This window comes from Vidua chalybeata, chromosome 8 (genome assembly GCF_026979565.1).
Source record: "Vidua chalybeata isolate OUT-0048 chromosome 8, bVidCha1 merged haplotype, whole genome shotgun sequence".
NCBI lineage: Eukaryota > Metazoa > Chordata > Aves > Passeriformes > Viduidae > Vidua > Vidua chalybeata.
In genome coordinates, this window is record NC_071537.1 from 12,575,159 (window position 1) to 12,594,023 (window position 18,865).

General features: G+C 43.0%; 1 protein-coding gene across 3 annotated transcripts in view; it reads left to right on the forward strand.

Moving 5' to 3' along the window:
- The window catches only part of NT5C2 (5'-nucleotidase, cytosolic II), a 60,038-nt gene that overhangs the window by 474 nt on the left and 40,699 nt on the right, over positions 1-18,865 (forward strand). The window contains exons 1-2 of one of the 3 annotated variants that reach the window (XM_053948918.1): positions 6,605-6,785; positions 17,646-17,766. In XM_053948918.1, coding sequence (XP_053804893.1) covers positions 17,666-17,766 — 101 coding nt within the window. In that variant the 5' untranslated portion in view covers positions 6,605-6,785; positions 17,646-17,665. Of the gene's footprint in view, positions 1-6,604; positions 6,786-6,836; positions 6,857-17,645; positions 17,767-18,865 lie in introns of those variants that run through there. The other 2 variants (XM_053948920.1, XM_053948919.1) reach the window with 2 other exon arrangements.

The window sequence follows — 18,865 nt, forward strand, 5'->3', positions numbered from 1 at the left end:
CACGTGGACCGGAGGGTCCCGGCGGCGCCTTCCCGCCCGCAGGTCCCCCCGGGGCGGCGGCCGCCCGGCGGCGAGCGGCGACGCCGCGTCCCTGGGCGCGGAGGGGACAGCGCGGTCCCGGCAGCCTTGGGTCGGGGCGAGGGCTCGCTGTCACCGCTCCCGCTCCGTTCCGTTCGAGTTGCTCTTGGCAGTCCGGCTGTGTCAGGCTGGAGCTGATAACCCAAAGCCAGGAGCGGGGCACCAAGTAAATAAATAAATAAAACAAACCAGTACAAGGTTGCTTTCCTCACATTTTGCTTACTCTTTTATTTTTTTTTTTTTAATCCCTCCTTGCATGCCAAAAATAATGTTGCAAAATGTATGATGGAAACAAACCTACACTGGTTCTCTGATAGACCAGATGACTTCCTACGACAGTACTGGTTCTTGTAGCACGGGCAGTTTTGAAAATTCCTGGAACCACCGAGATTATGAAATGCTCAAGTTTATTCCCTTGCTAGTGTTTCTAAAGGCTGCCAAGCTGGATGCTAAGGCTCCTCTTTGACGTGGTCTGGAGAACATTCCTCCTAAGCCATAATCACTCATGTTCGAAAATATTTTTTTTTAGCTCTTTAAGATTTATTGTTTGAACATCAAAGATTGCAAAATGCTCTCTAAGTAGTCACATAGAAACGTCTCCCTGTCAGTTTAGAGTACCATTGTCACCAATTGAAATGTATTGATCCAAATATTCATTTGTCACTAGTGATTGAACTGAAAATATGAAGATTTCTAGGTCCTTTCAGGTGCTGCGTGGTGTCACTGAAAACCAGAAAGAAAATGCAAAACTGCATTTTGGTCTTGGGTTCAAGTGCTGAATTTGTAGTTCCAGCACTGAGTAAAAACCCTGGCGTTTTACATGTAAATCAATCAGCTTAGCTCAGGAAGTCTGTCACTGTCCCTGTCAGCCTGTGTCAACCTAAACATATTTTAGAGTGGAACTGCTATTTAAAATAATCTATTGCCATTAGTCCAGAGTCCAAAAGATCGTTCAGGAACCTGCTGGTTTGATTAACAGCAGTTGGGGTTTGTTCAAGCATAGACGTGGTTTCATTATATAGCACAATACAACCTTTACTCTGTACAGCGTCATTCAAACAAATTGTATGGCAAATGCACCACCGAACTGCGTTCAGAATGCTCCATTGAATTAAGTACAATTGCAGAGAGAAATGGGGAGAAAAGCTGTAAGAATGGGAGAGACATTTTCAGCTGAGGTTTGAAATTAGCAGCCTGTTAGTATATTTGCACCGGTAGCAGTAGTGTTATACGATGATTCTAGGATATACGCTAGCGAAAATCAGACGCAGGCTGAAAGTTTCCCAGGCAAATTTCCAGTTTGTAGGCAGTTTTTAATCATCGTAATGATGATGATGATAATAATATCCCCCTAGAACTGTCACTCCTTGTCATGTTTGATTCCTAATATAACTTGAAGAGAAAGCTAATAGACCCTTCTTCAAATCACTAGAAATATTTATCCTAGACTTTTTTTAATTTTCAGGGGATTTTTTTTTTTTTAACCAGAAAGCTTAGTCTGGTGTTTTCTGGTAAACATTGTAGTATTGTGCTTTTTGGGGAGCACCGAAAGGAGTGTTCAATAATATACAAGTATATTATTTTTGCATTGGAAGAAGGGAAGCAAACTCTTAGAATATGGTGTTTAAATTATGCTTATTGAAAAAACAGATAGCTTTATTTAATCACATCATAACTCTTGCAATTCAGCTTAATAAAATAATGCTTGTTGAAAAGTGATAGGTGGGTGGGTGAGCTGTTGCAGTGAGCTGTTATCTGGAGATGGTGCAGGCTGGCTGCAGAGCAGGTCTAGTGCACCAGGACAAGCTGAGAGTGTCTGCAGTCTTTGAATCCTGCAGGAATTGTAGATATTGACTTGTGAGGAGGTGCAGGAAGAAGGGCTGGCCACAGCTCTTCCCTGAAAATCTTGAGCAAGAGACAGAATTGCAGTTCACGCAGTTGCACTCAGTGAAACCCATAGTTTTGCGGGCATTTTGAATTAGGGAGTGCTGTGGAGTCTGGGTGGTTCAGTACCATGGCATTTGCCATTGCTTGGGCTCTGGTGACAATCCTACACAAAGCAGCGTTACCACGGAGAAGCTGCTTGGCCTGGGGAAAGTGGATTAATGGTCTCCAGCCAGGCTGCAGTGGAAAGTTGTCATAGGAACTGGCTCACTGTTCTGCAGGCCTGTGCCTTGTCTTCGCTCCTTTGAAAGAACACCTCAGTAACTGATCACCTCAGGTTAAGAAATACTCCCATGCCATCCAGTGTAAAGCCACGAGGAGAGCAGGGCACTCCTGCTCTACCGAGGGAAACTGAGGACAGCGCTGTACCCAGCAGGGCACAGCCTGAGGGATGTGCCTTGGGATGAGCTCACAGCGCCTGCTCTGCACAGGTCCCTGCCTGAGGGTGGCCCACAAACACTGCATGTCCTGATGTAAAACAGCTGTGGCTTCTTCAGCAGTGAGAATAATAGGAGAGAAAACTGAACAGAATGTGCCCACGAGGGGAAGTCTTGCCTGGCTCTTTGGGACATATTTGGGAAGAGATGTTTCCAAGTCAGTGCATGAAAATTCCTCACTTACTGTCTGTACTGCATCTGCTTTAAAAATTTTATTTATTTAGTGTCAGCAGCACAAATAGAATTTGAATTGTTATTTGAAATGGCCACAATCCAAGTCTTCAAGAGTTGGCTATTCTGTGCTGAATCTTATTCTTTATGAGCATCTTTGAAGAGCACATTGATATAAATATTTCCTATTTTAAAATGTCTGTTTTGTACTATTAAAGAAATTACTATGTGTTGTGATTATGATGCTTGTAGCAATGAGCTGTATTTTGTTTTTTAATCATTGTGACTTATTAACTGGAATGGTTCCTAAAACCTGGACTGTGCACTCTACACAGAAATCACATGTATAACATGAGTCTGCTTCTTTAACACAACTGCAGAGAGAATCCAGCATATACAATAAGTAGAACTTTATGTATGGTAAACAGACCTTAAGCAACATCTGGAAAAAATTGCATTGGTCTTTAAGGTAGCCACTGTAAGCAGTTGATAATCTAGACCTGCCTACATAAATGTAGTTACTAAGTCTCATGCATGTGTTTGCAGGGCTAAAAAGGTGCAGGGGAAATCTGCCTGTATGATATATTAGGAGAAATAAATCTCCATATTAGGAGAAATACATTTTTATATGGCAGTATGAGATCAAGGAGGGAGCCTGAGTAATTCAGCATAAAAAACCCACGGCAGTCTGTTATTACCTGAACGTGTAACAGTGTGTGCACCGTACTATAAAGTCAAAGGCAGATTTGCTCTTATTTCCTGGACAATTGGGTCCCCAGACATAGTAGCAGCGAGTGGCTGTGTGCCAGAACTCTTAGTCCTGTCACTTTTCCAAGTCTGGTACAGCATGGTAGAGCTTAAACTTGTGGCTTGCTGGCGATCTTAACTTATCCTCTGGGCATGAATACCTGCTGTGGGATTTATCAGCACAGTCAGCCCTTTTTTGGTGGTTTCACTAGAGACACCGTTCTGACTAAACTGGGGCGGCTGGAGACCCCACTGTGATCATCTGCACGCCTGTCTTAACAACCAAGGAAGAAAACAAGTGGGTTCTTACCCTGTGCATCATACCAGCTCAAACTGACTTAAGTTCTGCAAAGGTGTGAGCCCATCAGCTGTGGAGAGCAGGAGCCACAGTAATGAGACACCATAGAAATGATGCTGGGACTAAAGCCTGTTGGCTTCTCTTTTGAAACTGAAAAATGTGTGGGCAGAGCTTCTGTAGGTGTATGGAAGATGAAAGGGAGGTCCAAGGAGATGTGATTCTTCTGAGATTGGAAGGTGGCTCCAAAGTGAAGTTAGTGGAAAGAGATGTGCAGGAGCAATGTACTCTAGTGCAGCTCATGTTGCACCCAGCCTGTAAATAAGAAGGTGGTTGTGGTCGTTGCTATAACTGCCATTCCAGCTCTTTTCACCACAAGTGATTTATTTAAAAACAAAAGCTCCTTGAAGTCATTATGTGGTCCAAACTTAGCTTAATTTAGTTCTAAAGTATTTACAGCTCCTAGCTATGTTTCAGATATTTTCAAAGATTTGCTATTTTGTTTATGTGCTTACTACAAGATTACCATTGAACCTTGCTTGGCAGAGTTGGTTCAGAGGAAGGGATAAAACAGAAATTTCCTGTACTTATTTCTGCAGGAGGCTCTGAGGTAGAGTGGTTTTCCACTGTGTATTTAAGAGTGGGCCTTTAGATTAGCTGGCTCTGACCCAGGCCTTGTAGTTCTCCCTGTTAACATTGGCATAACAGATAAAACTCTAAAGATACATTATTGCTAGATTTTCAGGAAGCAGCTTCTCACTGAACCTTACAGGAAGGTACACTTCCCCAAAATATCTTCCAACTGGGGTGGTCCAGTTTTGGCAGTTGGTGGGGGCCAGATCTGGATTGTGAGACCTTCTGGCAGGGTTGTCCTCCTCTTGTGCAAGCTCCTGCCTTTTCCCTGGCAGCAGCTGCTGCCTGCACTGCTGTGGTAGGAACAGCTGCATCCCAGCTGCATCCATTGGGCTCAGGAGGAAGCATTTAGCTGCACTGTTCAGGCAGTGTTTGCTGCTGAAATCAGTATTCCTTATCTCCTTTGGAGAATATTGGCTGTGGATGGGAATCAGCTCATACTTTACTGAATCACCTCATACTTTACTGCTTGGACTGTACTCCTCTTGTCATTTGCATCAAATGCAGTGTGTCTGGCCATGGTGTATAACAAGAGAAACTTTGTAGTCAGTTTGTAAAGTAACCTAGAAAGGAAGGTAAATTCAGAAGACTGAAGATGGTTTAGCATAAAGCACCCAGAGTTCTCTAGACTAGCTGAAATCTGCTGGTGTTTGGGTTGATTCAGTTGGTGGTGAGTTACATATAGGCATGCACAGTGAATAATTAGGAACATGAGGTCAGAGAGGAGCATGTGAATATTCTGCTCTCAGAAAACCAAAAGAGGTCCTGAGGTTTATGCCAGAGCTTTGTAATCATAACATGGCAATTACCAATAACAACATCTAAGAATAAGTGCTAGCAAATGGCAGGCAGCATAGGTAATTTTGGAAGTCAGTAAGTAGAACAGTTGCAATCAAAAATAAATAATCTTTTAATGTTGATTTTGTTTGCTTTCTCTGTCTCCAAGATATCTTCCCCCTCTTCCCTCCCCCCCCCCCAGGAATAGCTAAACATATTGGCAAAGGTATTTCAAATGTTTTCTCTCTGATCTTTTTGGACGTTACAAAGCAATTCCATTTCAAGACTATGCAAAGATGTATGTGGCCTTTGAAGTCACAGGAAAGGGCTATGAAATTTGGTCCGAAATGTTCTGCTTAAATCATGTTCTTTCTGACACCCTATGCAGTAGTCCCTGAGAGCTTTTAAGAATGTATGCCCACAGTAGCTACATAATTGTTTCTCTTTTATTGCTTGTTCAGTTCCTATTGTTACTCTCATGTTACTCTCAGTGTGTTCTTTCAGGTCAGGATGAGTTCATTCCCTAAAGAAAAAAAACTGATCAGTTGACCATAAATTGCAGGTGTTTTGAGCATCAGTTAACTTGAGACTGACCCTGGAAACTGCTCTTCCAGTTCAGTTCCTGTAGCTTTCTCATCATTGGATACCAGTGGCTGAGTGAAGCTGGAAAGAGGAATTTAGCATAGAGACAAGCCAGACTGGTAAATCATCTGTTAGTTCTGCTGTTTGGAAACTGAGGCAGGAGTCAAATTTCATTTTCTGCTTCATGCTACAATTATCAGTCGGTGCATCCGTGATGTTTAAGGGCAGGTCAGCAAGACAGCCTATCTTGAGTCTTTCAGTGTTTGGGGATGCTGCATTTCCTCATTGCTTACCTTTGTTTAAAAAAAAAAAAAAAAAATCAGAGTTTTACTTGCTGTGATCTGAAATGGAGTGTCCATCTATAGCCTTTAATAATCTGGGGACTTTTCATGTCTGATCAAAATAACACTGTAGCCTTTGTAAGAGTTAGATAAAAACACATTTGCAATCTAACCTTTCCTTTTTTTTTTTTTTCTTTTTCATGTGATAAGAGATTAAGTAGGTTCTTAACCTCTTGTTTTACACGTGTTTTAACTTCTCTTTCAATATTGCACTGCCAGTTTTATGAGCCAAGGCCAAAATACTCTGCTTGCTAAACTTGAGCAATCAGGAGGGAACAGATGATGAAAAACTAACAGCGTTTTACTCATCTACCACTCATTTTTCTTCATAGACATGTAGAGAGTAGATATTAACAAAGACAGTAATAAAACGCACTGTGAGACCTCGTAAATCAATGTGTGCTGGTGGGGTCAGGAACAAATATTGGAAAGGTTAGAACATGTAGAGAACTGTGTTCCCATGTTGTGACGCTCAAAGCAAGGCTGGGAGTTTTTCATTTGCTGATTTGAAAGCAATTAGGAGGAGGCATTTCTGTGGCTGCCCAGGAGGCTTTGTGCTGGCTGGGCGTGTGGTCAGCTCTTTCTTTTAGTGGCTACAGTAGGTCAGGTAACACGCTGAAAAAGAAGTCCTGGGTGAATCAGGGCTTTCATATTGCTCTGCTAGGGACAGATGTTTTTTTAAAGGTATCTCAAAACCCTTTGGGGGCTCCAAGCTCTTTGCTCATCTGCAGCAGGACAAGACTGTGCTCTTGAATGCATCTGCAAGTCTAAGTCGACAAGGTACTTGAGATTCCCTGAAGAGAGAAGTCCTGGCCAGAGGGAAGGTTCAGTGTTGGGAACTCTCAGCTCAGGTTTGGTATAACAGGGATGTGCTGATGATGCCTTCTTAGTTGTTTGTTAATGTTCTCTCACCTTTCAGGCTGGCAGGTTTCTTCTGGTTTGATGTAGTAGATCTGTCACTTCATTGTGTTTCTTCTGAGAACTGCTTATGCTGAGACAAATACAGAGACAACACTCTGAGTCCTCCTCTGCTCCTGCCAGGGAACAGGCTCCTGTGTCAGCAGGATTGATTTAATATTAAAACCTAGGGAACTGAACGGCCCATGGAAAGGTGACTGTTTCCCCAATTAACTTAGTGGTTTTGCTTGGACAGATAGTAAGAAGTTTCCAAAGAAAAGAGGTTGATTCAGTTGGAAAACGGTTTGATGTAGGTCTTTGGAATCACTTGATAAAGCTGAGTCAGTTAGGTTATCAAAGAGAAGCCAGAAACCTAGCAAGAGCTCCAAGTCATCATAGATGTTCAGTTATTTTACTGATGAATTTAGTCACATAGGATGCCTAACAAAAGCTGTACAAATTAGCAGTCTTTTGGAAGAGTTTGTGTATACTGCAAAGAAAGTATTCGTAAAATTAATTTACTTGTAGAGTTTCCTGTAGTGGTGCCTTGGTACTACATATCTGTCAAGATTAAATGAGATTTGGGGGCTGATAACATCTAGATGGGGACAGTACTGTGCCCTTAGGACAGATTTGTAATTTCATTTGTAATCAGGCAGACTATAATTACTATATTTGCCTCTGATTAAAAAAACAGGTCAGAAAAGTAATGAATTGTTCTCCTTATGGGATGGGGGGGAACTTCACACGGTAAGAGCACTTCAGAACACTGTACAGTGTTCAGGTTCCCCGATGTTCTGTCTTTGTGCTTGCTCGGTTGGTAGGCTGCGTGGCTTGTTTCACATCGGCAGGGAGCTGCTGCCTGCTGAGAGCAGAGTGCAGCATAGGTTGTGGGTACTTGCCTTTGTGATCTCCGTGGTGAGTGCTAGGTACCAGCCAGCCTCTGATTTGGGGAGAAAGAGGACTTCTGTGTGCTGCAGGTTGCAGGGCAGGGGTACCTGTAGGTACTGAACTGGGAGGAACACAGAGCAGGAGGAAGTTGTACTTCTGGCCTTTGTGAGCACTTCAGGAGAGCATGAGAGCCAGCCCAAGGTTGATTTCAATGAGCTGAGCCTGCACACAGGTTGTGCTCATCTGAAAGGCTGGATCAGCCTCAGGGAGGGCTTCTTGGAAGGGAGGTGGGTAACCATTATTATGGATGAAAAAAGGAAGCCTGTAAAGTCTGTATTAGGCTAGTATGTGTCTTGAGCCCTATATGTTAGGATATCACAGAATCAGGATCCTCCTTACTAAATTATCTCTGTATTTATTGCACAGTGCCCTTTATAGCTGAGCACTTAATTATTTTGGTTTGGGTTTTGTGAACAAATAGCAAGTTGAAAATTGGCTGAGTTTTGTGTATGAAGTCCCTAGCTTTGCTGGGTATTATTCTATGTCTGGCATAGTTCCATAGTCATCTGGTTTTTTGAAAGATGGGTTTATTTGTCAAAGATCTGTCTCTTACTGTTGGCTAAGTTCTCAAAAAGAAGAGAGATCAGGTTAGTATATGAGCATTTGGTCAGTTTTTTCCTTAAGCTGGGAGGAGAAGGGAATGGCACTGGAAAAGAAAACTCTTAGCAGGGAAAGAAAGTTCTCACTGGTTTTGACAGAGCAGTTCTCAGAATTATTGGATTATTTTCAGCTGTTGATCTCAGTATTTATTTTCAATCCCTTTTTTTTAATGAAGGAGGAGCCAGTGTTCCCCAGTTCTTTGGCGAGTGTTGTGTCTAGAGCCCTGGGACTCAGGCTGAGCAGCCAGTTGGCTCTCCTCACCAGGGCTGAGCAGGGAAGCCTTTCTGCCGAGGGTGGAGGGAGATGTGAGTTCATATTTCCAGCCTGCAGAGATGGTTCAGATGCTGATTCTGCTGTCACATCTGTTTGTGTAGCCCATAAATGTGTAGAGAGGGCCCATCCTGCATGGAAGAGGGTTCAAGCGTCTCTACAAAAATCATCTTTCTTCTTCTTTTTCAAGACTTGAAAAAAGCTAGAATGAAGTATCTGTATCTTTGCTTTTCCCTTAAAATATTAATGAAGCAGGGATGTGATCTTCAGAGACGAGGGTGTTTTTACCAGTAAGCTCAGTAAGGAAAGACAACAAAAATGTCCTAAGTGAACTTTTGGCTGTTTACATTATCCAAGCTGCCCTGGTTGCATGCTCTCAGAATGGCTGTGCCACTGAGCCCAGTTGTGCATCTCAAATACTTTGTCAGTTGCTACCATGCTTCTGGAAAGGCCTGTTACGTCTGCATTTGCTCCCAAAACGCAGTGGAATGTAATGAAAAGCATCATTGTTTGGAAACACTGATCTGCTGCCAAAAGAGTTACTGTTGTATAATCCTTAATAGCAGGTTAGAGTGGCAGTTGCTCCTAGGTTTGAAATTGGTATGTGGCAGGATGGCTTCCCAGTTCTCGCTCTGGGGAGGGCACATCTCATCTTGCTCTTTCCTTTGGGAACTTTGGGAACTCACACGGTGTTCAGCTGTCCTGAGTTGGGAATAGACCCTTGAACAGGCTGAACATCAGTAGTGCTACTTTTGAACATCAGGGGTGACAAGGGAAGAGAAACTGGCGGTTTCCTTTGAGAATGGGGAGCAGTGCTCTGTCTGCTGAGTACCAGGGATTACATTTGTCTATTCTTGCCAGCACATTGTTCTGATGTAATAAAAAAGAGTTGGAATTAAAAAGAAATATCTTGACTTCCCTTTCTGATTTGCAGAACTCAGTGTGTATACTTCCATGCTGACATTTCTGCCTTTTGTGATCTTTATGTTAACCTACAGCTTGGCTGGCACGCTGTCAGGCTTCATCTGTGTAGCAAATAAAGTATTTGCAGGTATCATTCAAACATTGAATTCCTGTTGTGGTGGGCATTGGCATCAAAGTTTACTGCCCAGTTTTTCAGCTAAATCAAATATATGGGAACTCTGATAAATATTTTAAAATAAATACACTAGAAATAGTTTCTGTAGGGTGAGCTGTATTACAGCAAAGGGATCAAATTAATCTCTCATTTTTAATCTTCCAAGACTCTGGACAACTAGAGCAATTGCTTATGGGAAGAACAGTGTGAGTAAAGTATTTGAATTATGCTACGTGTTTCTTGCTGGAATTTAACAGCTGGAAACAAAAGGCAGTGAGAACATCTTCAGAGCCAGGTCCATGCTTGCCTTTGGCAGGTGCTCAGTTGGACAGCAGTTTGAGAACCTCTGTGGCAGAGGTTGTTGCAGGCTGCTGAGGGCCTTTTCCCAAGGAGGAGAGTTTCCCAGGGCCATCAGGGTGCATGGTTTATATTGCTGTTGGCTCAGAAGAGCCTTTGTTTATCCATTCACCTTCTGTCCAGGTGAAACCACTCTCAGGAGAGTTCTTTAAAGTACTGGTTGTGCCTCAGCCTCATATCCACTGAGGCATTGGGGTATAAGGTGAGGAAGAGTCTCCTGAAGCATGATACTCAGTTTGACTGACCTGCTGTATAGCTCAGACCATTTGACTTTTCTGCATTAATTCTTGACTCCGTGAAAAAAAAAGGCTGATTGAAACACCCACACACTTCATTAAGAGCCCTCTGATGATGATTTCAGAAATTTGTTGTGTCATAGCTAACTCTCCTCTCTGTTAATATTTTTGTGTTGGTTGATTTATTTAACGTCCAGTCACGAGGTCTCGTTCTGTCATTGCTAGACTGAGAACCCTCCACATTCAGGCTGCTTGCCTGTGTGCAAATGCTTCTAGACCGTTTTCAAATCACCTGCAGAGCTATTCTTTGTACACTGGCAGCCTTCCACTCTAGCCTTACTCTCTCTCACAGCTTTATTCCTTTCTCAGTATAATCAGTGTCATTCTGAATGGGGACAGCCAGCTGAAGACAGTTTTCCAGCAGAGTTTGTGTCAGTGACAGAGGGAGACATGGGAGTCCTGCTTGGTAGTCTTGTACATCCAAGGATCATTTTGACCTGCAGCTGCAGCATTTCTTTGAGAGCTCATGTTTGCTAATTCTTCTCTGTGACATAGCTCTTGTGCTTCCGGACCAAGTCTCACATTCCTTAAGCATGATCCTTCTTTTTTTTTCTAGTGCTGGGAGAGTGGGGCACACTAGAGTTAGGGAAGTGGAGAAATAGCATTACCCTAAACAAACTCTTTGTGTAAATTGGAAATAACTAAAATGGTAGTTCTGGAAGAGATGGTGAGAAGCATCGGCTATATGGAATGTAGAAAATACACTTAGTAGCTCACTGGAGAATGGAGTTCCTGGCATTAAACTAATTTGCAGATAGATGAGGAGAATGGATGGTCTCATGGTACTCAGAAAGGGTCAGATTTGAGGTTTGCTCCTCAGAGTTGCACTGCAGATTTCATCGTTTTCCAAATTCTATTCTAACCATCCATAACATTGATGATAATTAAATAATACTTAAAATATTTTAATTAACTAGTGCTGCTTGGAATTTGTGAAAGAATAGAACTCCTTGGATAGAAATGGATGGACATGAGAAGAAATTACAAATTAATGTATTTCTGGGTTTTAGCGTGTCTAATGCATTGGGGTCTTGGAGTATTGCTGGAGCTCTAGGAAGTGCACAGCCACTCTGTGGGTATGGTTGTCAGTAGAAAAATTATGATTTAAAGACCCACATAAAATAAGCAGGGTTTTGTTAAATATATTTTACAATGTATTTCATATGCAGACATTACTTTAGTATCTGGCTTTAAAACAGATAAAATTCAGTCTGAAATTAGATCAAACCCCATAATAAATGGGATGAGTAGAAGTCTCCTTTCTTATATCTTACCCATTCAGAAATAGTCCATGAGTTACCATTGTCTACCCATCAGACCATAGTCAAATGAACATAGAACTGGGAATGCTTTACTAATTTCACTGAAAGCACGCTCTTGAAAAAGCAGCTTCATGATGTAAACACTGTGGTGGTGTCCAAGAGTAACTGCTACCCCCTTCCTGTCGGAAGAGCCAGAGCCAGTGTCAGAGATTGTAGGCTTGGAGCTAGGAGGTTTAGTATGATCCATGGAGCAAGGAGAGTGTTATCAATCTAATGTAATCCAGTGGATTTTGGATACCACAAGTGGCACCTGTAAGCTCACTACACATCTGTGGTTAACTTTAACAGGTTCTTAACAGCAGCCCTCTACCTCTTTAATACCCTGTAATCAGTATACAGAATTATCCTGCTTAAAGCCAACCTTAATTACCATGAGGTGAGAGTACGCTTTGAAGTGTCTCTTGGAAGTAGTTTAATTTTCTAATATGAAGGATGTGTTTTGCCCATCCTGCTATAATAAATGTGAAGCTTTGCTGTCAGATAGGCAACCACACAGAAGTGGAAGATCTTCAAGTGAAGGATTTAACTTCAGGCACAAGGAGGGGAGGAAAAAAAAAGTCAATTTTCTGATTTAGATAATTTACAAGCATCACTGCTTATCTCTCAAGTCATGGACATAGTAGTTTTCCAAAAACGTCGCTAATTAAAAACACGTTTTGGAAACAGTTTGGCTATCAAGCAGAAGTGTTGGCAGTAAAAGACAAGAGTGGTTTGAATTGTCATCCCAGGACTGTGGGGGAGAGGGAAGGAGCTATGTGAACTAACAGCTAGTGTGTAGGGCTGCAATTTAGAATAAAATCATAGCATCATTTGGCATCCATGCATTCCCTGTGTCTTGGAGCCCATCAGAAGCCTGCTGCTCCGTGGCTTCTGTCACACAGAAGTACAGGCTGACCTCTCTTGTTTGCCAGTTGATGCTAAGTATTGAAATTTGAATTTGTGCTAGGAGCATGCAGTGTATCTGTGATTCATGCTGACAGCTCTAGGAATTCAGACTGACTTTTAGCACAGGGACTGAGGAATTAGTGCTTCTGCATTTGCTTCCCTTGCTCTGTGTTATTACCTTCTCTGTGCCTTGCTATCCCTAGCTGACAAGATGGGGACAGCACTTCTGCTGCCCCTAAATGTATTATGTGAACGGGAGCTGGTGAAGTGCTTTGGGATTGCAGGTGTGAGAATGGCACTTCTGGTGAGGCCAGGAGCCTGCCCAGCCCCTGCCTGCACAGTGGCACTGGGAGGTGCCATTGAGGGGGATGACACAGTCCTGGCCACTTTTTGCTGTCCATCCTAGAGGATCAGGAGGTGTGATGCTAACCTGAGTGGATTTCACCTCCTGCAGTGCTCGCTCTCCCAAGTACCTAGCCTGAACAAGGTGCAAGCTACTTCTGCCCTCAGTGGAGGGAGTGGAATGCTCCTAGACCCTGACATGGACAGTCTCTAAGCTGCAGAAAATGTCACTTTTCCCCTCCATTGCCCTATTCATGAGGCTTTGTCATGACCCAGACCAGGAATTCGACATGAGTCATGAACAAGCCAACCCTATTCCTGCTCCCTTTGCTTTTTGCAGTCCTCAGGATTTTAGGATGGTTTGCTCCTCCCTTGCTGAGACCCCACAAAGCACTTTGAGATGGAGCAGCGCTGCAGCGGGGAGCCAGGAGCTGCTCCAGGCTTGGCAAGGGCGTCACAAGACTCGTCTGTCCTCCCACAGCTCCGACTAGACACAGCTCCTGAGCAGAGAACGTTGGGTGTGGTGATTTTCTCACTGTGCACGTACGTGTGTGGGCTGTGCTGCCAAGGTATTAATGATTCTTGAGGCAGAACACGTGAGCAGAGGCAGATGTAGTGCACGTGAGTCAGTGTGAGTACGCTACAACCTTGGCCTCAGTTAGGGATGCTTTTGTTTTCGGCTGTGTAAGCTCTTGGAGGATATCCTGAGAATAGTGGGATTTCACCAGAGTTCGGTTCATCTCTGCATTTTAGTGTGTATGCCTCTGATTTGGCATTGCATCGTCAAAGTGTCGAGGTGAACTCAGAAAAAAAGAGAGGCAGTCAGTGCATTTAGCATACCCATGTCAGGTGTTATCAGGTGCAGAAATTTCTAACTATTTGCTGCCCGAAAAAGATTTAAAAAGTAATAGCAAAACTTGAAGGAAAATGCTTCGGAACATTTTATCTAATTTATGTGAGTATTTGAAAAAAATACACTATGATAATACTTTAAATCATCTAAAATCTGACAAATGGACTTAATTCAAAATATATACTAAAAATCTCACGTTCTTTTGAACCAAAGCATATGTGCTGGGCAACAACTCTGTATCAAAGCTTTGCAGCTGAGATTTAAATACCTTTTCAAAAGGAATCATGTACCATAAATGCTATCAGATGCTTAATTAAGACAGCACAGGCAAGGAGCATGTTTGCAATAAATTATGGGGATGTGTTCTGACAGGCTTTATCTATGAAAAGATTTCTATTTTTATGTGAAGCTATTTACAGATTATTGATTTCAAAATAGATATGTAACGAAGGAAAGATGCATCATATTTCAGTTGCTTGGAGTTGAGAATCCTGCCCGGCTGTCTGCCTGCTCTCTTAGATGTTTATTCCAGTGGCTTACAAGTGTATGGAGTGATTCTGTCCTTCTTATTTTTCTCTCCCTATTTGGAAGAGGGAATTTGTATTCAGGGACCAGGTCCCAGGTTTGTTACCCATGCAAGCAGGCTGATTTTTATGCCTTTGAAGCACAGAATAATTTCAATGAAGTCTGTGAGGCTTTTTGCATGAGTAAGACTTTCGGATGGTGAAGGTCCCTCACAATATATTTTGTCAGTTGTCACTGTTTTGTTTCAGGGCAGCAAGCTGTTGTCACAGTGTCAGTGGAGCCTGCAAAGCTGTAAGCCTGCCTTTGAGTATGTGTAATAGAAACCTTCAGCATAATTTTTTGCTACTTAATGCTGTATGAACATTAGAAGAAATATTTTAATAAATCAAGGCAAAGCCTGAAGGTAGAGGTAATATTTTTTGTTAGAGGAACCTTTAGAATTTGAAAACATGCAAGTTTGTGTACCCAAGAGCCTGTCTATTTTTTCCAGCCATACCAGTTGGTCTAATAAAAGATACTGCCTCTGTCTACAAACCTTGTCCTGCCTGCAAATTCTGTTGATTGCATCTACAGCAAAATACGGCTGGATTATTAAAATAATTCAGGCCTTCTTTGCTTAATTATGGAAACTCAGATTTTTGTGGTTTCCTCAAGTCTCAGATTTTTGAATCCCAACACACATGAAACAATGCTGTCTGGTTTCTCGTACTGTAGAGGAGGGTTTTATCATAGAGGAGCTCAAACTGCTTCACTGATTCCTTATATTAGAATGGAAATTATAAAGGTAGCCTGCTAAAATTCTTCTGCCATCTGGATTTTAGGGTATTTTGTAGGATACTGTCGGTGTATACAGTCAGCTGCCTGGAATGGATGGCCTCTGAAGCAGTCCTAGCTTAGTACCTGTGTCAGCGTCTGATGTGGTGTTGGGGTGATGGGAAGCAGAAGAAATGGGAAGAGGTTGGCAGAACATGATGTCTCTGGTGTAGTCTGTGGGTGTAAATCTTTGAATCCTGCGAAGTGTCTGGCTGGGTAGGCAGAGTGGTGTACCCCTTCTAAACAGCAGGAAGCTTGGATTTGGACTTGTTTGGAAGACTAGCCCCAGAGCTGTCTGACAGTCCTAAGGCTAGCCATGCAACAGTTTTTTCAGAGCTTTTTAATGTGCCTTTTGGAGGCCTTCAATGAGGGTGTCTCTCAGACCCAAATCTGGAGCTCTAGGCTAGTAGCTTCAAAATAGACCAAGGTGGTGATGATCTGGACCATCTTGAAATGTCCATGGGGTAGCTGCTGTTCCACCCTCAGGGAGCACAAGCCCTTGCTGTAGTTTGCAGACTTGGGTGTTACCAGATCACTCCCTCTGCTGCATGCCTCGGCTGAGTCTGTGACCCTTGCAGGAGCACTGCTCCTCTCCTGAGCAGCCCTTGCTGTCCCCGAGGAGCCTTGCTGCAGGCGGTGCCCTGCCTTGAGAGAAATGGGAGCAGGTCGGTGCTCCAGGGGCGTTGAGTTCTGTGTCCTGTGCTGCCTTCTGTCTGCCTTTGGGCACGGCTTAAATAGATAGCTGGTAATTACTTGTAAAGCTCTTGGTGGCTGTGGCTGGGGCTATTTTGGAAGCTGATTCTCCCTGCATGCCCTGTTGTGGAAGTTGTGGCTGGCTGGAATGGCCTGTCACCCTCTTGCTGTGGTGACCTCCTCTCCTGGGTGTGTGGCAGGGAATTCAGGGGGAGAGCTCTCACTCAGCAATGGCATGTGGTCTCTTGGGCTGCCTGCCAGGGCCTGAATTTGGTGACCTTTAGGATGTGGCAGAAAATGCATTTGTAAACCTTGGTAATAGTAACTGGGAGAATGCTGGAGGGGGAACGTATTTTTTACAGACAAGCGCTCTGATGTTTATGACCAGCAGATAATTGGTAAATATACTAAGAAGTGTTGTGACAATTGGAACTGTTGCTCTTTAATATAGTTTAAAATGAAGAAATTATACGCATTTCCTTGAGGAGCATGCACGTGACACTGCGAGCGCTGTGACTTCTAGCACTGGCTTCTATACTTGCTCTGCTGTCTCCTTTGCTGGAATCTTTAAATTCCCTCCTCTAAAATGAATGCAGTCCTATTTTAGAGGTATCCACATATAGTTGCTATATCATTACCTGTATAGTTTGTGGGTGTTTTTGTTTCTTTTAAGAAGAGCAAACAAGCCAAGACCTGCAGTCCAGCAGTTGTGTGGGTTACACAAGAATGTGGTTTCATGTAATACCTCATTTGGTATCACTGTGGATTGTGTCTCCCACCCTGTTCTCCCCACCAGCTCTAATGACAATGTTGTGGCAGGTTGAGCTGGGCTCAGTCTGGGTTCAGCTGACCAGTGGGGTCTACTCAGCCTTTCCTCACCTTCGGTCAGTTGGTTTTGATAGGTGAGGACTTGGACTGGTGAGCTGAACTGACCCACCATGGGGCTGCTTCATAACCCCACCTGGTGCCAGGGAATGCAGCAGCGCGTGTCTGGCTGGAGGAGCAGGTGAGCAGGATTGCCCCAGTGTGCTAATAACAAAATTGGGAAAGGTGCCCCTCTTTCCTCATGGCAGGGCCCTGCTGATGAGAAGTACTGTCTGTGGTTTGGTGATGACAGCCAGCACTTGAGAAGGGGTGCTCATGTTTGTGAAGATCTGCTGGTGAATATTTGCATTGCTCATGTTACAGGTTCGCAGTGTGTTCTTGCTCTGCCTGAATATGTCTGACCTGCAGAGGACAAAGGATCATCTTTCTACTTTCCTTCCAATTGTTTCTGCTAATTTAGCATCAGTTTGAAGCTTTGTCTTTGCTTAGAGATCAAATGGCCAGGGACAAGGCTCTTTGTTTTCACTCTGTGGTAAAAGTGGCAAGGTCAGTCCCAGTGGGGCTTGTACGGTTTACACTGCTGAATTTATCTCATGTATTAAGGGTTTTCTGTCACCTACAGCTAATGCATATTGGTAACTCTAGCGTCAAAAACTACCCCCTTTCAGCAATGAAAACAAGGTCTCTGTTTGTAAATGCATTTTCGCCACAATGGATAGGAATATCTTTGCAGCCATTTAAAACAGCCTTCCCAGCTCTCTGTTTTAACATCTCAAAGAGCAGTGTCTTATTTGACCTGCATACTCAGGTCATTCCATTGGTACTTTGCAAGACTTCCTGAGTGGCACAGGAGTTCCTTCATACCAGGAAACACAACTTTTTGGCAAAACAAACCTTGAACTTAAGCAAGCTTTTCTTTTCTATCTCTTTCAGAAATAAGTAAGCATTTGAAGATGACAACCTCATGGAGCGACCGACTGCAAAATGCAGCAGATCTCCCTGCAAACATGGATGGACATGCTCTGAAAAAGTACCGCCGGGAAGCCTATCACCGGTACGTCGTCCGTGAAGCTCCAAAACTAAACATAAACCCCACATTTCTTGGGATTTTTTTTGCTTGTTAGTAAAACAGGAAGGTTGTTCTTACCTTCCTCGTAGAAGGGTTGGTAGAAGAGGGCTTAGAAGATGGCACAGTGTTGGCCTGCAGGAGTTTGCAAACAGCTGAGTTGAGATACATGTACTAGAGCAAGAGAGGATATGCTTCTTATTGCAGTCAAAAGATTAATCAAAGTCAGATTTTGGATAGAAGCTTTCAAGTCCATAAATAATCAGTGGCAGAGGTTTTATAATAATTATTGCAGTGCACACTGGGAGAGCAGAGCCTTAGACACTAGAATGCACAAATATGAATAAGGAGGAAATCAAATGGGGTCAGAAATTAATTGAGAATTACACCTAGTATGATAATTGTGTGACCACAGGAGCATGCAGAAGCACTAGGCAAGGGCCCAGCCTTTTCACTGTTAGGTATACCTAAAACCATCTTTGCTATGAAACAATTACAGTAAGTAAAGAAGATAGAGTTCAAAATAAAAGGAATGTTATCACTCTTAGTTTATAGTTTGGGAATCAAAGTGAAGGCACTAGGTTGTTTTTACAAGATCACATTGGAGGTTTGGTTGAGCCAAGAATTTAGTCCGCAGCTCTCAAGGTTCTAAGCATAGAGCATAAAAGATGGATGAAGTCTGTATCCTTATCAGATGTCTGGACTGCTACAGAGTTAAAAACAACAGTATCTAGTAATTGTCAGTATTCTGTTTGTGGGAGGTGTATCTTCAAAGTTCAGCTTCGTTATTTTGAGAAGTCATACAGTGTGATGATGAGAGGATATTCAGCAGAAGGGGAAATGTATGTCTGATGTAGAAACAGAAACATTTAACCTCATGCTTAAATGCCATGTTGCATTTGTGATTCACATTGGTGGTATTTCTGAGGAAGTGTTTTGGAAGTGTTAGATGTCTTTTGATTCTCCAAATGGAATCTAAGTTGAGAAAAACGCCTTAGTGCGTCATATGATTGGCCAGGTTGTGCAGGTTGCAGTGTCCAGGGTTAAGTGATGGATCCTGTGATGCATTTCCGAAGCTTTCCAATTT